This window comes from Sarcophilus harrisii, chromosome 4, assembly GCF_902635505.1.
Source record: "Sarcophilus harrisii chromosome 4, mSarHar1.11, whole genome shotgun sequence".
Lineage (NCBI taxonomy): Eukaryota > Metazoa > Chordata > Mammalia > Dasyuromorphia > Dasyuridae > Sarcophilus > Sarcophilus harrisii.
Window position 1 is genome coordinate 320738055 of NC_045429.1, and position 19763 is coordinate 320757817.

At 42.8% G+C, this 19763-nt stretch overlaps 1 protein-coding gene across 7 annotated transcripts; it reads right to left on the reverse strand.

The window, feature by feature from the left end:
- Positions 1-1030: 1030 nt before the first annotated feature.
- On the reverse strand, positions 1031-17206 carry SLC25A19 (solute carrier family 25 member 19). Of its 7 annotated transcripts, none has more exons than XM_031965784.1 (8): positions 16821-17205; positions 13211-13322; positions 12332-12501; positions 11981-12136; positions 11045-11215; positions 9651-9834; positions 8988-9118; positions 1031-3073 (listed from the first exon to the last, which is right to left on the reverse strand). In XM_031965784.1, exons 3-8 carry the CDS (start codon positions 12461-12463, stop codon positions 2876-2878), a joined length of 972 nt encoding a protein of 323 aa, XP_031821644.1. In that variant the 5' UTR covers positions 12464-12501; positions 13211-13322; positions 16821-17205; the 3' UTR covers positions 1031-2875. The 7 variants fall into 7 exon arrangements, with proteins under 7 accessions (XP_031821644.1, XP_031821642.1, XP_023358302.1 ...); XM_031965782.1 differs by having other exon boundaries at positions 13211-13325; XM_023502534.2 differs by lacking the exon at positions 16821-17205 and adding an exon at positions 16248-16788.
- Positions 17207-19763: the final 2557 nt, after the last annotated feature.

Below are 19763 nucleotides of genomic sequence, written 5' to 3' on the forward strand. Positions count from 1 at the left end.
AGGGAGCAGTTAGTCTTTGCCATTCTGGGATGAAATCATTCTATTTGGCCACAGAGGCCCTAAGATGTTTCAGGAAAGTGGGTTGTAAATGGAAGGTGCCAATGTCTACTGCCCCACCCCAATGGTGGTATCCGATTTCTGTGTCGTGGACCATTCTTAGAAAAGGCTTAACATACCTTTAACACTATGTTAAAGGTTGGTGAAAATCAAGATTTCCCCCCACTCCAGTTTAGGAACCCCCTCCCCCTAATATAACCAAAGATCCCATGATGAATTCAAAGTCAGAACCCCAGATCTAATCCCATCCCTTCGGGGTATTGCCCTGATTGAATTCATGATGCTCATTAGCTGCCTCTGAAGCATTCCAGAAGCTGGTCCTAACATCATGAGTGGTATAGAGGGACTCTCAAAAGTCTTGGTGCACATTTAAGCTTTAACAGAGAGAAACACTAAGACTTTTGGGATACCCTATAAGTTGTACAAGGAATTTCATTAGCCCCTAAGGTTAGATTTTTTCCTTTTTTTTTTTTTTTTTTTTTTTTGGCTTAAGCAATGGGGTTAAGTGACTTGCCCAGGGTCACACAACTAGGAAGTGTTAAAGTGTCTCAGGCCAGATTTGAATTCAGATGCTAAGGTAGGATTAATGCTTTTTCTTCCAAAGCCAGATGGGTTCTGAAACTTTATAGCTGACTCAGACAGGATACAATCCCTATGAACCTGTTTTCTCTCCTGTAAAATGGGGTCACAGGATCAGACTGAGAGATGAAAGGGACTTTTGAATACAAACCTCAAATCTCAGTTTGTTGAAAAGGGCCCATGTCTACAAAGTACTACATATATACACACGTGAGCGATAATTATATAGAAAAATGTTTTGTTTACTCCTTAAACTACTCCCTCTGCCCTTCATTAGCTAATTCTAGACTGTAGGAGAATGGAGTTGGCCGTAACTCCCGCCAGTAGCCCAGCCAAAGAGGAAAGTCTGATAGCAGATGAAGTTTTTTCCAAAGCAGAGGGAGACAGATTAAGCTTTTTTTTTTTTTTTTTTTTGAGTCATCAGAAATGAGAGAAGAGCCTGGAATTTTTTTAGTCAGGAGCAAAAAGCAGACAATTAAACAGAGCCAAGTTGGTGAAAATAGGATTTTACTGCATTTGAGCACAGATGCGTTGACTTTGGAAGTGTATAAAATACATTCAGGGAGCTGACTTCCCAACAGTACCAAAGAGGCAAAGCCTTGGGTGCCAAGCCAGGGACCCTGATGAGAAGGCTTTCTATAGCAGTTTCTGCTCATTCACATGACAGCATCCAAGATACAGGAAAAGGTGGTCTGAAAAGTGAAGTTTCTCACCCTCCAACATTTCTGAGTGTCACAGATTTCATGAAACAGAAATTATAAACCAGTTATTAAAGCCCAGCTCCTTTGAGCTGTAGGCCCTCAAGGTTTGTGGGTCAGAGAGGCAGCAAGAGGGACAATTAAGGCCCCTTTCTCAGGATCTGCAGATCAAAGCAACCTTTCTGGCTCCCTCTAATAAATCCCAGTATCCCAGAAAAGCCAACAGTCCTCACAGTTTGGATTCTCTGACTGCTCAGCCAGGCTCTGGGGCATAGGCCCTAGAACACTCGGTGAGCATGGATGAAGGCGAGGAGCCTGGCTGCTGTGGTCTGCCTCAGCTTTCCCCATCTCCTCCATATCCAACTCATATTTCCAGGGATTCTAGATAAATATCAATTATGGGCTCCTCTAGCCTCACCACTGCAGAGCTATAAACCCTGCCCTCACCACAACAGGTCACCTTTGCTAAGCTTAATAACGGGGCCCATGGGGATCACTCAGCAGGCACCAGCCCATGAACAGTCATCACCAGGACATGTTCAGAGCCAAACACCACAGAGGGGCAGCAGCCTCTGCTCTCCCAAATTTCCTTGGAAGTGTTATTTTAGGGAATGAGTGGTTGCTATATAAGGGGAAAATGAAATCCTAGGGAGGTTGGTCACTCCTCCCCTCCCTTTCCACACCCATCTACTCATCACCACTTTCAAGTCCCTGTCATCTTTTGCTTGTTTCCCCAAAGCCCAAGGCCCATAAGAGAAGGCTTTCAGTGAACAGTCTGGTCCATGCAGAGAGAACATTCAAATTGTGTCTGCCCAGACATTAAGGTCCAGGCAGCTGGGGATGAGGAGGTCCCTCAGTTTGGCACTGATTCTCCTTAAAGTACAAAAAGGGGGGATGAGCTGCAATGAAGGAAGGTAAAAATTATTCAGAAAATGGAGTTTGGAAAAGGTAGGACTGCCTTTACCTCCTGCACCGGCAGGCTAATTTTAGAATGACTAAAGATAAAGCAATTTCTTCCTTTAGCCATTACAGGGAGAACAAATAAAAAACAGAACTTGCGGAGATCACTTGAGAAATAAGAGAAAAGTAGTAAGGTATGTGGGCAGGGAGAAGAGAAGACTCTGAACCAAGGAATATAATTTCTGATGACTAAAACAGGACAGGGACCACTTGCAGTGTCAGATACCAGCCTTAAAACTGCTCAAACTTCAGCCTGAGGAGAGTGCAGATACAGCACCTAGTCTGTTCTTTTCAAGTGTTTAGTGGAGAAGGGTAACATGAGGAAGTCAGGCCTTCTTTCTACCCCTTGGTCTAATGGAGGAAAATAAAAGCTTAGTCACATGTATGTGTCAACTCCCAAGTGTTCCCTAGAAATCCAAAAGAAGTTCCTTTGTTGGCAGCATACGGACTGAGTGCAGATGGGAGCTGCCACCCCACTGTGTGTTCAGAGTTAAGGACTTGGAGGTAATGGATGAAGAATCCCCACAAGGGCACCAAGGAGACGGTCCTGAAGCCCAAGTCTTGAAGCCCAAGACTTCGGCTCACTTGTCCTCTCTTCTGGTGTCTAAGGCATTCCTGCAGCTGAGGAGGTGGCAGAATAACTCATACCAGAAGAACACAAGGCCAGTCGACATGGCAGACTTTAGCAAGCTGGGAGTGAGGCCTTTAAAGAAGCCCTGGGTGCCCTCTTCTTGGAAAATCTTCTTAATGCAGTCCAGTAAGCCCTGATACTTTCGGACCTAGAGAAGGAAAACATGTGAAAACCTTGTGGGGAGGAGCGGAGAAGTCAGGCTGAGGCGCCCTGTCTCGGTCCTCCAAGGATTCTGCCCCTTGGGCAGCATGAAGTCAGAAGCATCTCATTCTTTCTCTTTCAAACTGTTTAGTCAGATTTGACCAGAGTTGCCTTGAAATCATTAGATGAAATGAGCCATTCCATTCCATTCCACTATGTATCCCAGACAGGACACCTTATTTTTCCCCTCTTGGGAAAAAAAAAAAGATTATTGCTCTTTTTATATCATGTTCACTCATCAATAAACACCCCTCTCCTTCCCCCACAGAGAACTGTGCCTTTTGATAAAAGAATAAAAAAGAAAAATAGGAGAAAAAAATCAATCCAGCCAAAATGAAATACTGGCTGAGACTGATGATTTGTCAGAGACATGTAAGTTATAACAGAACATTATAAAAGATCTGGTGAGAAGAGTACAAAAAGCAGGATACAGAAGCTCTAGAAAGCCTGCTGTGGAAAGAGGGTCAGGCAAGTACCTCAGGAGAGCTGTTGTTCCACCATAGGAATCCATTCCCTTCCTCCTGCCTCCCCACCCCCCAACACCTGGGCAGAAACCATTTAACTTACAGATCAGGTCTTTCTTAACCTTTTAGGATCAAATGCACCTGGAAAACTCCAGGCCCCTGAGCACAGGATGAGCATTATGCGATAACATCCCTCTCTGCTAGAATAGGAAGCAGAAAGTCTGTCTTCTCTAACAGACTTAAGAACCCGTTTCTTTCTCCCCTCTATACTGGTGTCTGCTGCTTGTACTGTAGGTGTGTCCTTTGAAAACTTTAGAGCAAAGCTGGCAACAATTGGGCCTATTGGCTGGGTCTACTATGCAGACATGGTAGGTACAAGCACACTTTCTATTGTTGTTTTAAATAAATCCAATTCTTTTAATGGTAGAAAATTCTGCTGTCTAGAATACAAGTATTTACTTTGTGAAGGAAAAGGTGTCATAAAATGGCCCAGGACTTCCTATAGGAAGCTGGACAGTAATACACAAAGAGCACAGGGAAGCCAAATGCTCAAATCTTGCTGGCTGGGGATACATATGCCTCATCTCAAGTCTTTCTGGGAATTCTTTGTGATGACTGTGGGGGGTAAGACAGAAGGAAGAAACAGCTAACAAGTTCCCAGTTTTCCTTAAGTCTTTGTCCTCCTTTTCACTTCAGGCTCTCAATAAACACCTCTCACTGGGTTCTATTTTGGTCTCCCTGAATCCAATCCCTCTTCCCCACAATCCATCCTATGTAACAGTTTTTTCTCCCCTAAGAACATCTCCAATTATATGTTCTTCTCCTCCCCCACCCCAATTCCATTACAATTTAGACTTCCATCTCTTTCTACCCTTATTTTTAATTACTACCTGCTCCCCCACCCACAGCTCTAGTTAAAATGCTCTCGTCAAAGTTTCCCAGCATATACTGTGCACACCCACCCCTCTCCAAGTCTCTGCCAGTGCCATCCCTTACACGTCACAAGATCCCCCTCTCCCGATACTTTGTTTATTGAAACCCTATTTATCCTTCAAATCCCAACTTGACTTTCACCTCTTTCATGAAGTCATCTGATTTCTCTAGTTGAAGAGCTAACTTCGTCTTGTGAACTTCCCCAACCCTTTGGTATGCCCCTCTCATAAGGAACTTAATTACACACTACTTTTCATTTAGCTGAAGAAGAATTCATACAACTGGGTCCACTATAAATTTATATTATCTCATTTGGGCCCTCACCACAGCAAGGCAATCCTTTGACTTCTCCTTAATTTATTTATTCTCTATCACTTTCCCCAAGCTTTAAACCTTTTCTCTTCAAGGCTTTCTTCAAGAGCTTCAAGGCTCTTCAAGCTACACCATACCACACTCTCCCCATATCTTCTCAGAAGAGCTCCTACTATATTTACTTAGGAAAAAAAAGCCATTTAACTTGAGTCCTCTTTTTTCTTTTGCTACATCTCAGAACTCCTTGACATCAGCACTCATTATTTCCACCTTTATACCAGTTTCTGATGAAAGATAGCCTTTCTCTAAAACCAGGCTAATCCCCCTTTTATCTCCTCCCATTTGATCTGGCAAATTATTCATCTGTCTCTGATCTTCAGTCTTTGTTACTGGCTTATACTCTGCTACCTACATTCTCAGGTCTCCTCTAACCTAGAAAAACCCTCACTAGCACCAGCCTCAAGCTATTGACCTTTTAAAAACAAGACTAGTAAAAGTTTCATCTACACCCTCTCCCCTACCCCTCAAGTTTTTGCAATCTGGTTTCAGATTTCATCACCTGAACAGACCTGCTCTACTCTTCTTAATTGCCAAATCCAGCAGTCTTAATCTTAAACTCCTCACAAGTTTTTCATGAGCCTATTTTCTCTTCCCACCTTTTTGATCCCTTCTTCTTGAGAGCTTTTGCTGGATCAGCACCTATATGCTTCTATGCGTATACATCCCCAAGTTTATCTGTTGGTACATACTAACCCATGCCCAAGGCACACAGGTATATCTGTCATGTCTTCTCTGTTCTGATGATCTCAGTGGATCATGGGTCCAATGATCATTTCTAAACAGATGACTCTCAGATCCATGTATCTAGTCCTACTCTTTCTTCTGAGTTCCAGTTCCCCATCATCAATTGTCTTGTAACATTTCAAGCTGAATGTCCTAGAAACACTACAACTCACAACTTGTCTGAAAATAATTCACTATTTTCTCCTCTTTGCTGAGGGTACAGTCATTTTTCCGAGCACCAGGTTCACAACCTAGTAGTTGTTGTTCAGTCGTTCAGTCATGTGTGACTCTTTGTGATCCCATGTACCACAGCAATCAATACTGGCCATGGAGTTTTCTTGACAAACATACTGGAATGATTTGCCATTCCCTTCTCCAGTGGATTAAGGCAAAATTAAATAATTTGTCCAAAGTCACACAGCTATTATCTGTGGCTTCCTGACTCCAGGCCCAGCACTCACTGAGTCACCTGCTTGCTTTCCCACAATTTCGGAGTCATCAATTCCTCCCTCTACCAAACCACAGATTTTCCAATCTGTTGCAAAATCTTCTCGTTTTTTCCTCTATAACATCACTCACAATAATCCCCTTCTCTCTGTACACACAACTACTAACACCTTATTTTGGGCCCTTGTCACCTTGTCACCTCCAAAGTGATCTTCTTGCTTCCAGCTTCTCCAATTCATCCTCCACATTGCTGCCATGATACAGGTGTAATGATGTCACTCCCTTGCTCGATACACTTCTGTGGCTCTCTATTTCCTCAAGTAAAATACAGACTACTCTTTTTCCCCACTTAAAATCAACCACGCTTTAGCCTCCCTTTCAGGCATTTTATACATTATTCCCCTTCCTGAACATTTCAGACAAGTTCAAAGTAGCTACGCTGTCCCTCACACATCACATTCCATCTCCATGCTTTTGTACAAGTTAACCCTCTTGCCCACACTCTTCTTCCTCACCTACCTATCTTAGAATAACTTCTTCCCTTCAAAGTTGAGTTCAAATAAAACTTCCTAAAGATTTGCCCTGTCTCAGAGGTCAAAGTATCCTCCTGCAAATTCCTTTGTACTTATTTAATAAAGACTTGCAAACAGTTCTTGCTTTACAGAAGTGGACCCTTCTGCAGTCTTCTACTTAAAGTGATTTTTACATAATGCAAATTTGTTATAGGGGAAGAAGGGAGGAAAGAAGGCGGTTTCTCAACCATGGAAGGAGAAGACTAGCACAAGGACACATGAGGTCAGGGACAGAGAAACAAGAATAGGGTTAGGGCCAGCTGCATGGAGGCCTAGCTGGCACCATGAGGAAGAACATAAGGAAAGACATGTAGGGTCTGCACATGGACACAGACAAAAGACAGATGACACATAGGGACTGTACAGGTAGGTGGGCAGAATGGCGAAGCAAGTTAAAGGTCTATTCTCTCAATTCCAGAGACCTCAAATAAAACCCTCAATCCAGCAATAATGGTGGTCTCTCCACACATCCATTCTTCTGCTTTCACTTGGAGAATTTTTCAAAACTTTACAGGGAGTAGGGAATAGAGTGCTGAGCCGAGGGACAGGAGCGGTGAGAAAGCAGGCAAGCACAGTACTGTACAGTAAAGGTAAGAGGGGTTTTGGGGGAATGTGGGTTTTTCAAGAATTGTTTTTATAAAGTCAAATTTGCATAATGTAAATTTTTATGTAAAGCAAGAACTCTCTGTGTATTTACAAATATTTCTTGCTCAGTGGAAAGCAAGGACTACTTTATTCTTATCTTTGTACCCTCTTGCCTAGCACAATGCCTAACATGTAATAGTACATATTTCATAAATGTCTGGTGATTGATTATATTACCTACTATATCATAAGCCCTTTGAAGGCAGAGAAAATGTTTGCTTTTTTGTATCCACCTTATTATCCCCCACAGTATCTAGAATAAGAGTCTGTACAGAGTAGGTGATCAAGAAATGTCTATTAAAAAAAGAAACTGAACAGAAAACATATATTAGAGAGTAAAGTATATACTACCAAGGCATTAACAAAAGAATTTCTTTAAACTCTCCCTTTAAGGAAAGCCCTTATTTCAATATTGCAGGAATCTATAATTTCTTTCATGGGAGTAGGGTACTCCTTTTGTCAACAGTGAATAGAATAGCTAGGTGGCGTAGTGGATGGAACGCCTGAAGTCAGGAGGACCTAAGTTCAAATCTGATCTCAGACACTTAATGCTTCCTAGCTGTGTGACCCTGGACAAGTCACTTAACCCTAATTGCCTCAGGGGGAAAAAAAGAAAAAAAGAAACTGAATACAACACCTTGATTCAGGAGATGGTTTTTCAGAGTTCCTGTAGCTAAAAAACTAAGCTGTAGTTAACCTGATGACAAAGTCTTCTTAGCTAATTGAGGCTGATCTTCAGATGACAGCTTCCACTGGCCCATACTCAAAACATTTCCAACCTGGCAGGTCCAGTCTACTAAGAGCTTCCATGACCTTTGGGAAACCAGAGTCGGCTCCAGGCCACAATAAGGCAACAGAATCCTTTTTTTTTTTTTTTTTCTCTCAATCAAACTAATAATAACAAAAAAGGATTAAACATCAACTATATGCCCTAAATAATATGAATGTAAAGGCAGATATGTAAAAGGAGCTGCTCTCAAAAAGTCTCCAGTTTAAAAAAGGGAGAAAAAGGTAAGCACAGATAATGACAATAGAAAAAGATGATGACAAGAGAGCTAAAGAAGGAAAATGGAGTTGTGGACAATACATGATAAAAAGTTTGACAAGGGAGATATCCAATCTACCTATGAACTGGAATCAAACTTGTCTATCTAGAACCTATGTCGATTTGTGGGAAGAACTCTGAGCCATTTTTTTTTTTTTTTTTTTTTTAAATGCCAGGCCTTCAATACCTCCAACCAGACAGGCAGGTTCCTTCCTCTGTGTCCATATACTTATTGATAAGCATCTACAAAGGGCACTGTGGGGGAGTCATCTATCATCTTCATAAGAGTTTTGCACCAACTAGAGAGGTTGGCTCTTTAATGAGAGGAGAGGAAAGCTGTCACTACTTAAGTCAGGTATGGTCCTCAATTCTCACTGAGAGAGGTCAGAGCAGAAGGTTCTATATCTAGTTATTCACCATTCTGTGGATCTGACCTCAGGACCATTCCTTACATCCATCCCCTCCTTTCTATTCCCTTTGCCAACACCCTCATTCAGGCCCTCATCACTTCTTGCCTGTTACTACTGTAATCACATCCATTGCTCCAGGTTCACCCCCTAAATCTATCCTATACTCATCACAGCCAGGTTAATATTCCTAATTAATTAAAATCTTTGATCTGAAAACCTTCTATGGATCTCCACTGAAACTATTTCTTACCTGTCCAAAGGGTTCTCGGGCTTTCTCAAAGCCACCCACCTGCAACCTCTTCTTAAAGAGGTCCAGGGGATATGTAAGAGTCTTGCTGATGACACCAGCTCCACTGCCACATAGTAGATTTTTGAGGTTTGCTGCAACAAAAGCAAAGGGAGGTCAGAGAAGAAAAAGAAAAAATGCTTTCTGAGGTCTTCATCCCAGACAGGCACCCTAAAACACCCTTCTTCACTTGTCTCAGAAGAACAAATCCTAAAATTCTTCTTCAGTCATAAGAAAGGATTTTGTCCAGGAAAAGAAATAGGAAGAGCAACCGATTTCTACACTAATAGTAAGTAGCTGCAGAGCTAACTCTGGGTATGTCAGGATGTGAGGGCCTCTTCCCCTCACAAAAATTCCACCAAAGACCAAATAAGACAACTTTAAAGTAACACACAAAGTCCAAGGACAGAGTCTTAAAGACTACAGTCGTCCAACCAGTCTCCTGATAGCCGCCAGAGAGAGAACAGAAGATGTGACCAGCAAGGCCTCAGGGAGGGGTTCAGAGACAGGGGTGAGAAAATCTAGTGGGCTGGAATCAGACCTCTAAGTCTGCATCATGTTCACTCCCTTCCCTCCATGGGCCAGTATAGGAATGTCACTACAGAGGTGGCCCTCCCCCCCACTCACCATTTTTCTTCCCATCAACTGGAATGGCCCATTCATAGACTTGCTTCAGGGCGCTGTAAAAGGAGAACTGGAACCCCGCATAAGGGAAGATGGCAATCAAAGTGGGTGGCAAGCCTCTGTAGAAAGCCAATGGACCTTCAGTCTTGTACATCATCATCACGCCATGCCGGAGGTTTCTGTAGATCTGCACATGCACAGGTAGTTCTGGTGAACTCATAAGGTCAAAAGATCTTGGGTTTAAAGCTGAATGGCATCTTAGAGCTGGATAAGCTCAACCCTCCAATTTCACTGATAGGTAACTGAGGCACTGAAAGTTTAAAGAGCATGCCCAGGATCATACAACCAGAATATGTCTGAGACAGGATATGAACTCAGATCTTCTTGACCTCAGATCCAGTGCCCATTATATGGCCCTGCCTCTCTGGGCTTTATTATCCTGACCCCCAGTAATAACATAACTAACAAATATATCATTTCTGCTATAAAGGTTAGTCAAACTCCAAAAAAAAACACCCAAGGTAAATCCAAGGCATACAGAGTGATAATGTGGACATCAGGGGGAATCTGTAGGGTTTTCCATTATTTGCCTTTTTCCTTCAACTTCTTTCTAAACACAATTCATTAAAATTAAGTCATAATTGTCATAGTATCCCAATGCCTCAGGCAACCAGAACTATACCCAAAGTAAGATCTACAGGTATAAATGCTATTCTTCTTTTATTATTTTATTTTCCCCCAATTATATGTAAAAATCATTTTAAAAATTCTAAGTTCCAAATTCTCTCTATCCCTTTTTCCCAACCCCTCTCACTGAGAAGACAAGCAATTTGATATAGACTAAACAGGTTTAGTCATGTTGGTAGAAGGTTCAGGAGGGATATAAAATATTTTTGTTAATTGAAATAAATGTAATTTAATTTTTAAAAAAAGTTCATTTCTGTTGCATTTAAAATATGATTTTGTTTATACAAAATCAATTACAAATCCCTTTTTGGAAAGACACCATTATGCAAAGTATACACCAAATACTAAGAATATTCTTTTTTTTTTTTTTTTTTTTTTTTGCTGAGGCAATTAGGATTAAGTGACTTGCCCAGGGTCACACAGTTAGGAAGTGTTAAGTGTCTGAGATCAAATTTGAACTCAGGTCTTCTTGACTTCAGAGCTGGTGTGCTATCCACTGCACCACCTGGCTGCCCCAAGAATATTCTTAAAGTACTTTGTATTACTCTGAGTCAATGATAACTACTTATTGATAGACTAAAGGCAGCTATCAGGGCTCTTTCAAATCTTTTCTCTAAGCAAATGAATCTCACTTAATTTGACATTTCCTTGACGGACCCATTCCCCAGCCTTTTAATGATTCCATGCCTTTCTGACCTCTGAACACTCACCTTAGGCTCCCCTTGAGCAGCAAAGCGAGTTCGGAGAACATCAACAGGCTGCACTGCAAGAGTGGCAGTACAGGCAGAGAGGCCACCACATACAAAATGCACTGAAAAGTCACGTGGATCATGTCTCATAGTTCTGTGGACCAATTCAGTCAGAAGCTCAAAGGTCACAAACTATAAGAGACAAAGACAACAAATCTGAGGGATATGGCCAAGCTTCACTATCATAAATTCTATTATGGATCCAAAGTGGACACTACCACCCCAAATGGTTATCTCCTTAGGCACCTCTTTAAGGGAAATTAATGTCACGTCAGCTTTTACTTTCCAAATGATGCTGTGTAGCAGAACCTCAGAGGAAGAATTGAATGACCAACCATATTCAATCAATATTGACTTGAGAGTGCAGTGTGGCAGGGGAGAAGGGGAACTGGGCTAGGAATTAGGATACTTGGGCCACTAGTCCTGGTACCATCACTAACTCATTTAGATAAATCACCTGTATTTCAGTGTTCAATTTCAAAGAAGGATGATTACACCTGCTGCCTTATCTACTTCACTGGGAGACTCCAATAAGATATTTGTGAAAATCCCTTAAAAAGTACTAAACAAATAGAGTTATTATTGATTATATTTATGAACTATCTATAGGAGATAAGGCACAAAGTCCATTTTATGCTGTATAATGTATAGCATGCTGTGACTATTTAATTATGTATGGTGAGTATACAGTGGAAGGGGAACATTTTTCAAAGCTCATTCTGAATATAGTTCAGAAAGTATTTCACATGAGGCAAATAGAAAACACTTTGATAAAATCGCTCCCGCCCTTTCTGAGACAATCCTCTAAGGACAGTTGCCTTGCTGACCTCATCTTCTCTATAATCCTTTATTAAGCTACTGAAACCTTGGGTCATTGACCTGTTTTCTGACACTTACTTGGACAGCTCCATAGCCTATGGAGAGAATTTGGGCTGGAATATGCCCCTTCCAGAATGCTGTTAGGCCTTCCTCCTTCAGGATCTGCCTCGCTGCCTGTATTATCCCATAGTATTTTGCATGTGGGTCACTGGATGACAGGTGCTCAACCTGAAGCTATAAATCAAAGAATACAGGGAAGACAAAGGGAAGGGGAGAGGGAACAGGTGAAAAAGGCTTTTTTCAAAAAAGAAGCAGAGAATATTCTTAACTTCAAAGAGGCAGATACAGTTTCAAGTATCACAAACAACTTTTGTAAAGGCAGCTAAACTTGTGTTCCATCTATTATATATCATAAAGAAAGAAAGGTACCTGGAAGCGAATTTTGATGACATCTAAGGGGCTAATCAAAGCCCGAGTAACCAGTCCAGAGGCAGACCCAGCCACTGCCACATCTACCTTGGAATTTTTCTTCCTGTTTGGTTTGGGGTCATAACCGACCATCCCTGCCTTTCTTAAGTGCAATGTCCATCCGCATTAAGCTAAAAAGCAGGAGACAGGTGGGAAAAACAGAAGCAGCTTGGTCAGAGATTGTTCACAAAGTAGTTTTCTGAAGCAAATCAAGTGTGCTGCCAAATTTCTGGCATATGTCCAAAGGTAAGAATAAAACAAAAACTTAGGCTGCATTTAGAATGTAAGTCTATTATACAAGGATCATATTTTCTTGTAAACAGTGTCTAGAACTCAGGAAACCTTTTAGGAAAGTAGAGTCATGGAGCATTAACACCATTCAGACCTAGGGTTTTCAAGTAACAAGCCCTGAATCGAAAGGCAACCTAGCATAGTGTATAGAAGGTCACAATGGCTAAATGATCACAGGCAAGTCAATCATCTCTCAGTGCTTCAGACAACTTGAAGTTAAAGATGAAGTTCATTGCTTCTAAAAAAGCCTAATCAATACACAGGCCATTTATTAAGTGCTTACTATGCCAAGCACTGTCTTAGACACGAGAGATTAGTTTGAAATAAACCCATGAGTTCATATTAATTTCTCTGCTTAATTTTCTGCTTCTGGGAAGAGAAAGAGAAAGGAATTAAATATTTAGTAAGCACCTACTCCATGAGATGTGCTAAGCACTTTACAAATATCATCTCATTTCACTCACAACAATTCTCTAAGATAGGTGCTGATCTTCTATACACTATTTTACTATTGAGGAAACTGAGGTAATCAGAAATGAAGTAACTTACCTAGGGTCACACAGCTAATGAGTGTATGGGGTCACATTCAAACTCAGGTCTTTCTGACTCCAGGCTCAGTGCTCTATCTGCTCCATCTAGCTGACTTGTTTTTGTCCACTTTCTGCTGAAATAAAATTATTTTTCTTCCACTCTCCCTTCCTCTTCACACACATTCCAGTTTGGACAAATTACTATTAAGTTTTCTATTTTCATCTTAGAACTTTAGAAAATAGGAGATTACAAAGTGTTTTAATTTCGTGTTCATAACAATCCATTGAGGGAACTATTACAGATATTGTTTTCTCCTTTTAATCCAGAATGAAACTAAGTTTTAGAAGGATTAAGTGAACTTGACTGTAATTATACAAGGCACCCCCAAAACCTTAGCTTTAAAACTGCATTAAGATTTTTGATAGCAATGAGATCAACCAAATCATTTCCAATGGAGCAGTAATGAACTGAACCAGCTACGCCCAGAGAAAGAACTCTGGGTGATGACTAAAAACCATTACATTGAATTCCCAATCCCTATATTTATGCCCACCTGCATTTTTTATTTCCTTCACAAGCTAATAGTACAATAAAAAAAAAAATAATAATTTTTTTTTTGATAGACAGGAAGCTGGGATTCTAACCTGTTTTCCTGACTCCAAGCTGAGACCTCTTTCCATACAATCTATTAACATTCTACTTTTTCTCAATTTTTTTTTCCTTTTCTTCAATAACCTCAAACAATGCTCCTACCAAAAAAGCAGCACCACTGCAATCCTAATACCTGTGGCCTTCTCATCGGTGAAGCCTTTGCATGTTTAGATCTTTGCCATAGTGTCAAGTGGGGTCCAAAATGATGCCTTCCTCCAATAATAGGCTTGTTAAGGACCACGCCTAAGTGTGAAGGAGCAGGTTGGTTCTCCAAAAGCCCCCACAGCTGTGAATCATAACAACCCTGAAGGAGTTGCAAAGCAGCCTTTGCAGATGTTCCTTGTGGATTAGGGAATGAAATAAATTGGAGGCAGAGGGAAGAGGAGAGAGGTGAGAGAACAGCAACTGCCTCTCAGTCTCCTTGTATCATTATCAGCCTCTCACATGAAGGGATCCATTCTACTGATCTGAGTTGGATCCCCAGCAGCCACTGGCAGGTTGCTCCTGTAACACAGGCCAAGGTATATTTCCTAATTCCCACAAATAAAATGATTTAAGATTCCTGAAGTTTCCTGTGAAGGTACAGGATGTGAATGGAATGCCCGAGGAGAGGGAACTCCCCAGGACACATTGGGAAGAGAAAGCCACTGCTGAGCCACACAGGCCCCATGGGCCTCTCATTCATCAGAGAAGGAAAGTGAGACAGAGACGGACCCTGGATACCAGGCTCCTGCCTGTGAGCTGGGGGTGTGGGGGGGGAGTAACACACCCCGCTATGCTTCTGTCTGGGGGCCAACACCTCTGGATGGGCACTGTGCTCCTCCCAGGCTCTGGGCGCAAACAGGCTTGAGCATGAAACCATCTCAGTATGTGTCTGCGTCTGAGTATGAACACACTCATCTACACGGTTAAATAGACATCCGTGTGTGAGCGCGGACACTCTCCTGTGTGACTGAGCAAGAGTGCCCTCATCTATGTGTTTAGACATGGATACCTTCGTGTGTGTGTTATGCCCTCATCTCCACATGTAAGCATGGACATCCATGTGTGTGAGCATGAAACTCTCATATGTCTGAGTGTGAATACCCTCACGTTTAATCACAGATGTGTGTGAACACAGATACCTCCGTGTGTGTCTGACCAGATACCCCCTGCCTGTGTTTGAGTGTGAGTGCTTCCTCTCTCTGTTAGGACACAGAGATCCCTGTATCTCTGTGTGAACGCCCTCGCCTCCGTGTTCAGGGATGGCTATCCCTGCGTGTCTGAGTGTGACCGCCCCTGAGGGTGTCGGGGCTGAGACGCTGTGTGTGTGTGTGTGTGTCTGACCAGATACCCCCTGCCTGTGTTTGAGTGAGTGCTTCCTCTCTCTGTTAGGACACAGAGATCCCTGTATCTCTAAGTGTGAACGCCCTCGCCTCCGTGTTCAGGGATGGCTATCCCTGCGTGTCTGAGTGTGACCGCCCCTGAGGGTGTCGGGGCTGAGACGCTGTGTGTGTGGGGGGGGGTTAGGACCAGACACCCCCTGCCTGTGTTTGAGTGTGAGTGCTTCCTCTCTCTGTTAGGGCACGGAGATCCCTGTATCTCTAAGTGTGAACGCCCTCGCCTCCGTGTTCAGGGATGGCTATCCCTGCGTGTCTGAGTGTGACCGCCCCTGAGGGTGTCGGGGCTGAGACGCTGTGTGTGTGTGTGTGTCTGACCAGACACCCCCTGCCTGTGTTTGAGTGTGAGTGCTTCCTCTCTCTGTTAGGACAAGGAGATCCTTGTGTATCTCTAAGTGTGAACGCCCTCGCCTCCGTGTTCAGGGATGGCTATCCGTGCGTGTCTGAGTGTGACCGCCCCTGAGGGTGTCGGGGCTGAGACGCTCTGTGTGCGTGGGGAGGGGTTGGGACCGGACCCCCCCATGCGGGCATGACTGGGTAGGAACACCTTCATTGGCGTGTTCAGCCACGGACGCCCCCGCGTGTGTATCCGGGAGGGGTCACGTGTGTCTGAGGGCGGCGCCCTCCTCCCTTCCCCCCACCGTGGCACCGCACCTGAGGGCTGAGCCCCCAGTTCCAATCCTGCCCCGGCTGTCAAAGTGTCACAGCTTCCCCTGTAGTCTCAGTTTCCTCCTCTGGGACAGGGGGCCGGTAACCGCGCCCGCTCCCCGAATCTGAGGGAGCAACGGGGACCCCGCTTGCAAAGCGCCGCAGAAACCCGCGTGGGCGCGCCCGGTCTGTATGTATGTCCGCGAAGCGCCCCGCCTCCCCACGTGAACACATGTGTTCACGGTCCGGTAGGTGAGGACACATGCGCACAGATCACCCGCTCCCCGGGATCCACTCCCTGGCGCGTTTTCTCAAAGTGTCAGAGGCGGTGGGGGCACGGGAGGGCAAGGGAGGACAGAGGTCACTGGTTCACTCACCCGGCTCGCAGGCCCAGCCCGGTGCCGCACTCCACTCTTTCCTTTACCTGACGTCACCCGACAAGAACCTGAGATGATCCGCTATGAGTGACGGGACTAGCATCCAATCACAGCGGCCTTCTTCGCGGCTCTCTCCGCCCCTTGGGCAAATGGCCGCTTTCCTTCTACATCCCCCATCCGGCCAGGATAAGAATCCGGCCTCTGGAGAACCTTTCCACCCCACCCTAACGACGCAAAGCTTCCTGGGAGATGTAGTCCCGCAAGGAATGTGAGTTTCCGGACTCCTGAGGGAGGTGTTCTCGCCACTCTCACGCGGTTAGAGCCTCCAGCGCTGCTAGGGGCGGGGCGACTTGGTGGGCACAAGGTGAAAGGTTAGATGACAAAGGTCGGGTTTCGAAATGGCAAAATACCGGGAACCAGATTGAAAAGAGAAAGGATGTTTAGCAGCGGTCGGAAGCGTGTATCCAGTTTACCGTGGCTTGTTTACACGCCCTTTCCTCCATTAGATCACAAGCAGGAGAAAGCGGGACCGCGTTTCCGCTTCTCTTTGTGTCTCCTAATTTACATACGCACCTGCCGTACAGCAAGGCCCTTGCTAAATGCGGATGGATCCGACTTGCAGACTCCCCGATTTACAGATGCAGCCCCACGCCAGTCGCCTATTGGACACTTAAAACTGGAATTACTCCGTAGATAGTCCCAAACAGAGCTTATTTTAAGTCCTTCCAAAATGTCCAAAACACCGTCGTTCCTCCGCTCATCCGGGTCCACTGCATCTCTCTGAAACACCCTCGACTCCTACCTCATTCACGGCCCCGTATTCAATCAACTGCCAAATCTCCCGTTTCTCTCTTCCCCATCCCCCCGGTCCATCCCTCTGCTCGTTAGAGCGACCCTCCTCTAGTTTGGCTCCTCTCCCATGAACCTTTGCAACAGAGGAAAGGGGGAAGGGAACCTGCGTTTATTAAGGGCCTACTATGTAAGGAAGACTCATCTCCACGAATTCAAATCCAGTTTCAGACACTTAGCAGCTGTGCGACCCTCAGCAAGTCACTTCCCTCCGCTTGCCTCAGTCCCCTCCTCTGAGCTGGAGAAGGAAATGGCAAATTACTTCAGTATCTCCGAAATCCCCAATTCAGACCGGTTCAAGCACTCTCCCTTCTCTGGGGGGATGATGGGTATAGATTACTGAATATAATATCAGAGGGATTGGTTAGTTTTGTAGAACGGATTCTTAGTAGGAAGAGAATATATTAGAAAATATTTTGTAAAAAAAATTTTTTTTAATATCAAGCTTATCTGGAAGGTCCCCTCCTCTCATCTAAGGCCTTTCTTGATACCCAGATTCTAGTGGCTCCTCAGGATTTTTTCTGTTTATATATTTATATTTTTTACATATACCTATTATATATTATATATATATATATATTTTTTAATAAATATCTTCCAATAGAATTTGAGCTCTTTGAAGGCAGGAATTGTTTTGTTTTTGTTTTGGGATTGTCAATTCATAGGATTGATAGGTGCCTAATAAATACTGCTTGATTTATTTTTTGTTGTTTTTTTTTTCTTTGAAGGCAATCAAGGTCACCCATTTTGTAAGTGTCTGAGGCCACATTTGAACTCAGAACCTCCTGCCTCCATAGCTGATGATCTATGTACTTGGTTACTAGCAGCCCCTGCTTGATAAATTACCATTGTGATTGATTCTAGATGATAAAGTATATAAAGGATGGGGAGGGTGATGGAAGGGAAGAAGATTACAGAAAAAAAAAAGTTAAAAAACAAAACAAAAACTCTAGTACAGGAGGGACCATGTAAATTAAATTTAAAAAATTGAGATAACACTGATAGCCTACATTTGATCTTTCTTTGTTTCTCTTAGATTCAATTCATTCATTCATCAAACATCTATTAAACAACTATTATGTGTAATATGTGAAGGGGAAAGGGAAAGAGAGAGGATAAAAAAACAATGATAAAATCCCACCTTCTTCATGAATCCTTCTAAATTTTAGCCTTCTGAGATTATTGCCTATTTATCCTATTTGTTCATAGTTGTTTATTTGCATGTTGTCTCCTCCTTAAAACAGTGAGTCCCTTGAGAGCAGGGACTTCCTGGCACATGGTAAATAATTAATAAATTCTAGTTGACTGACCGACATTGTGTTACTTTCAACTCCCTTTTTTTTTCATCTCCCCTAGGGGAAGTAATGTATCAATAGATCAATAATCATCTATTAAAGTGCCATTATGTACCAGGCACTGTGCTAAGTACTGGAGATACAGAAAAGAGTCAAAAGATAGTCCCTTTCCTCAAGCAACTTAGATTTAAGGGAGACAACATGCAAACAAATATAAATACAGCAAGCTAAATACAAGATAAATAAGAAATAATGAACTCAGGGAAGGCATTGGAATTATGAGAGGTTGGGGAAAGCAAATAGAAGGAAGAAGGTAGTATTTTAGTTGGGACATAAAGGAAGCTAGGAAGATCAATATTAGGAGTACAGGAGGTAGTGTTCCCCGCATAGGGGAATATTCCAGAGAGAATGCCTGTAAGCAGAGAAAGAAATCATCCAAATAATAATTAGGAGAGCTAGGTTTGAGTCCTGAGACAATATGACTTATCTGTGATCCTAAGCAAGTCACTTAACCTCCCAAATATTTGAGGAACTTAAATCACTTATCCTTTCTTATGGTACTTAGCCATGTAGTTTGGACTGGATTCAGTACTGGGGAGCCTGATTCTAATGAAAGGGATTAGGATCCCTTTTCTCACATTTTCTCATCCTCAGCTGTAAAATGAAGATAACAGCACCACTGAAATAAATACACTGAAGAAATGCTAAAAATAAAGCATTCACAAGCAGACACAAGCAGAACAGGATTTAATATGATAAGTGTTGTTACAATCTGTAAAAAGACTAATACTCAAACACTGTCAGTAGAGATTTTACATTTCATCCTAGTTCAGCACTGTTCAAACTCCTGATACATGTCTACTGGTAAAATGAATAAGCTTGGGCCAGCCCTCTTGTTGGTGGCTGCCTATTCTGATAGAGAAGTTTTTCTTATTGCCCTCCTTTTACCAACACAACCAACTACTCCTCTTATAGAACCTAGGACCTCTGGAACTTTCAAATTCATAAGGTCCTTCAAACTAGAATATGTCCTACTCAAGAAAGATGTACACTATTAAGAAGAATATAAATATAAATATTTTTAAAATGAAATTTGAAAATATTAAAAAAAAGAGGAAAAGGCAGTTGGGGTCTATAGAGTATCCATTCTTCACACGGATGGCAGCAGGCCCAATTGCTCCACAAAAAATATTCAAGGCAAAGAGTGAACTACTTTTCAAGTGAGAAAATCAAAGGAAGAAAAAGTTCAGAACTCTTTGGGGTATATCTAGTAATTAATTAATTTTTCTAGTTTCCTTGTTCAATAAGGAGATCACTTGTCATCTCATGGTATAAAAGTTCCTTCAGTAATGGATCCCACAAGGCTGAAAGC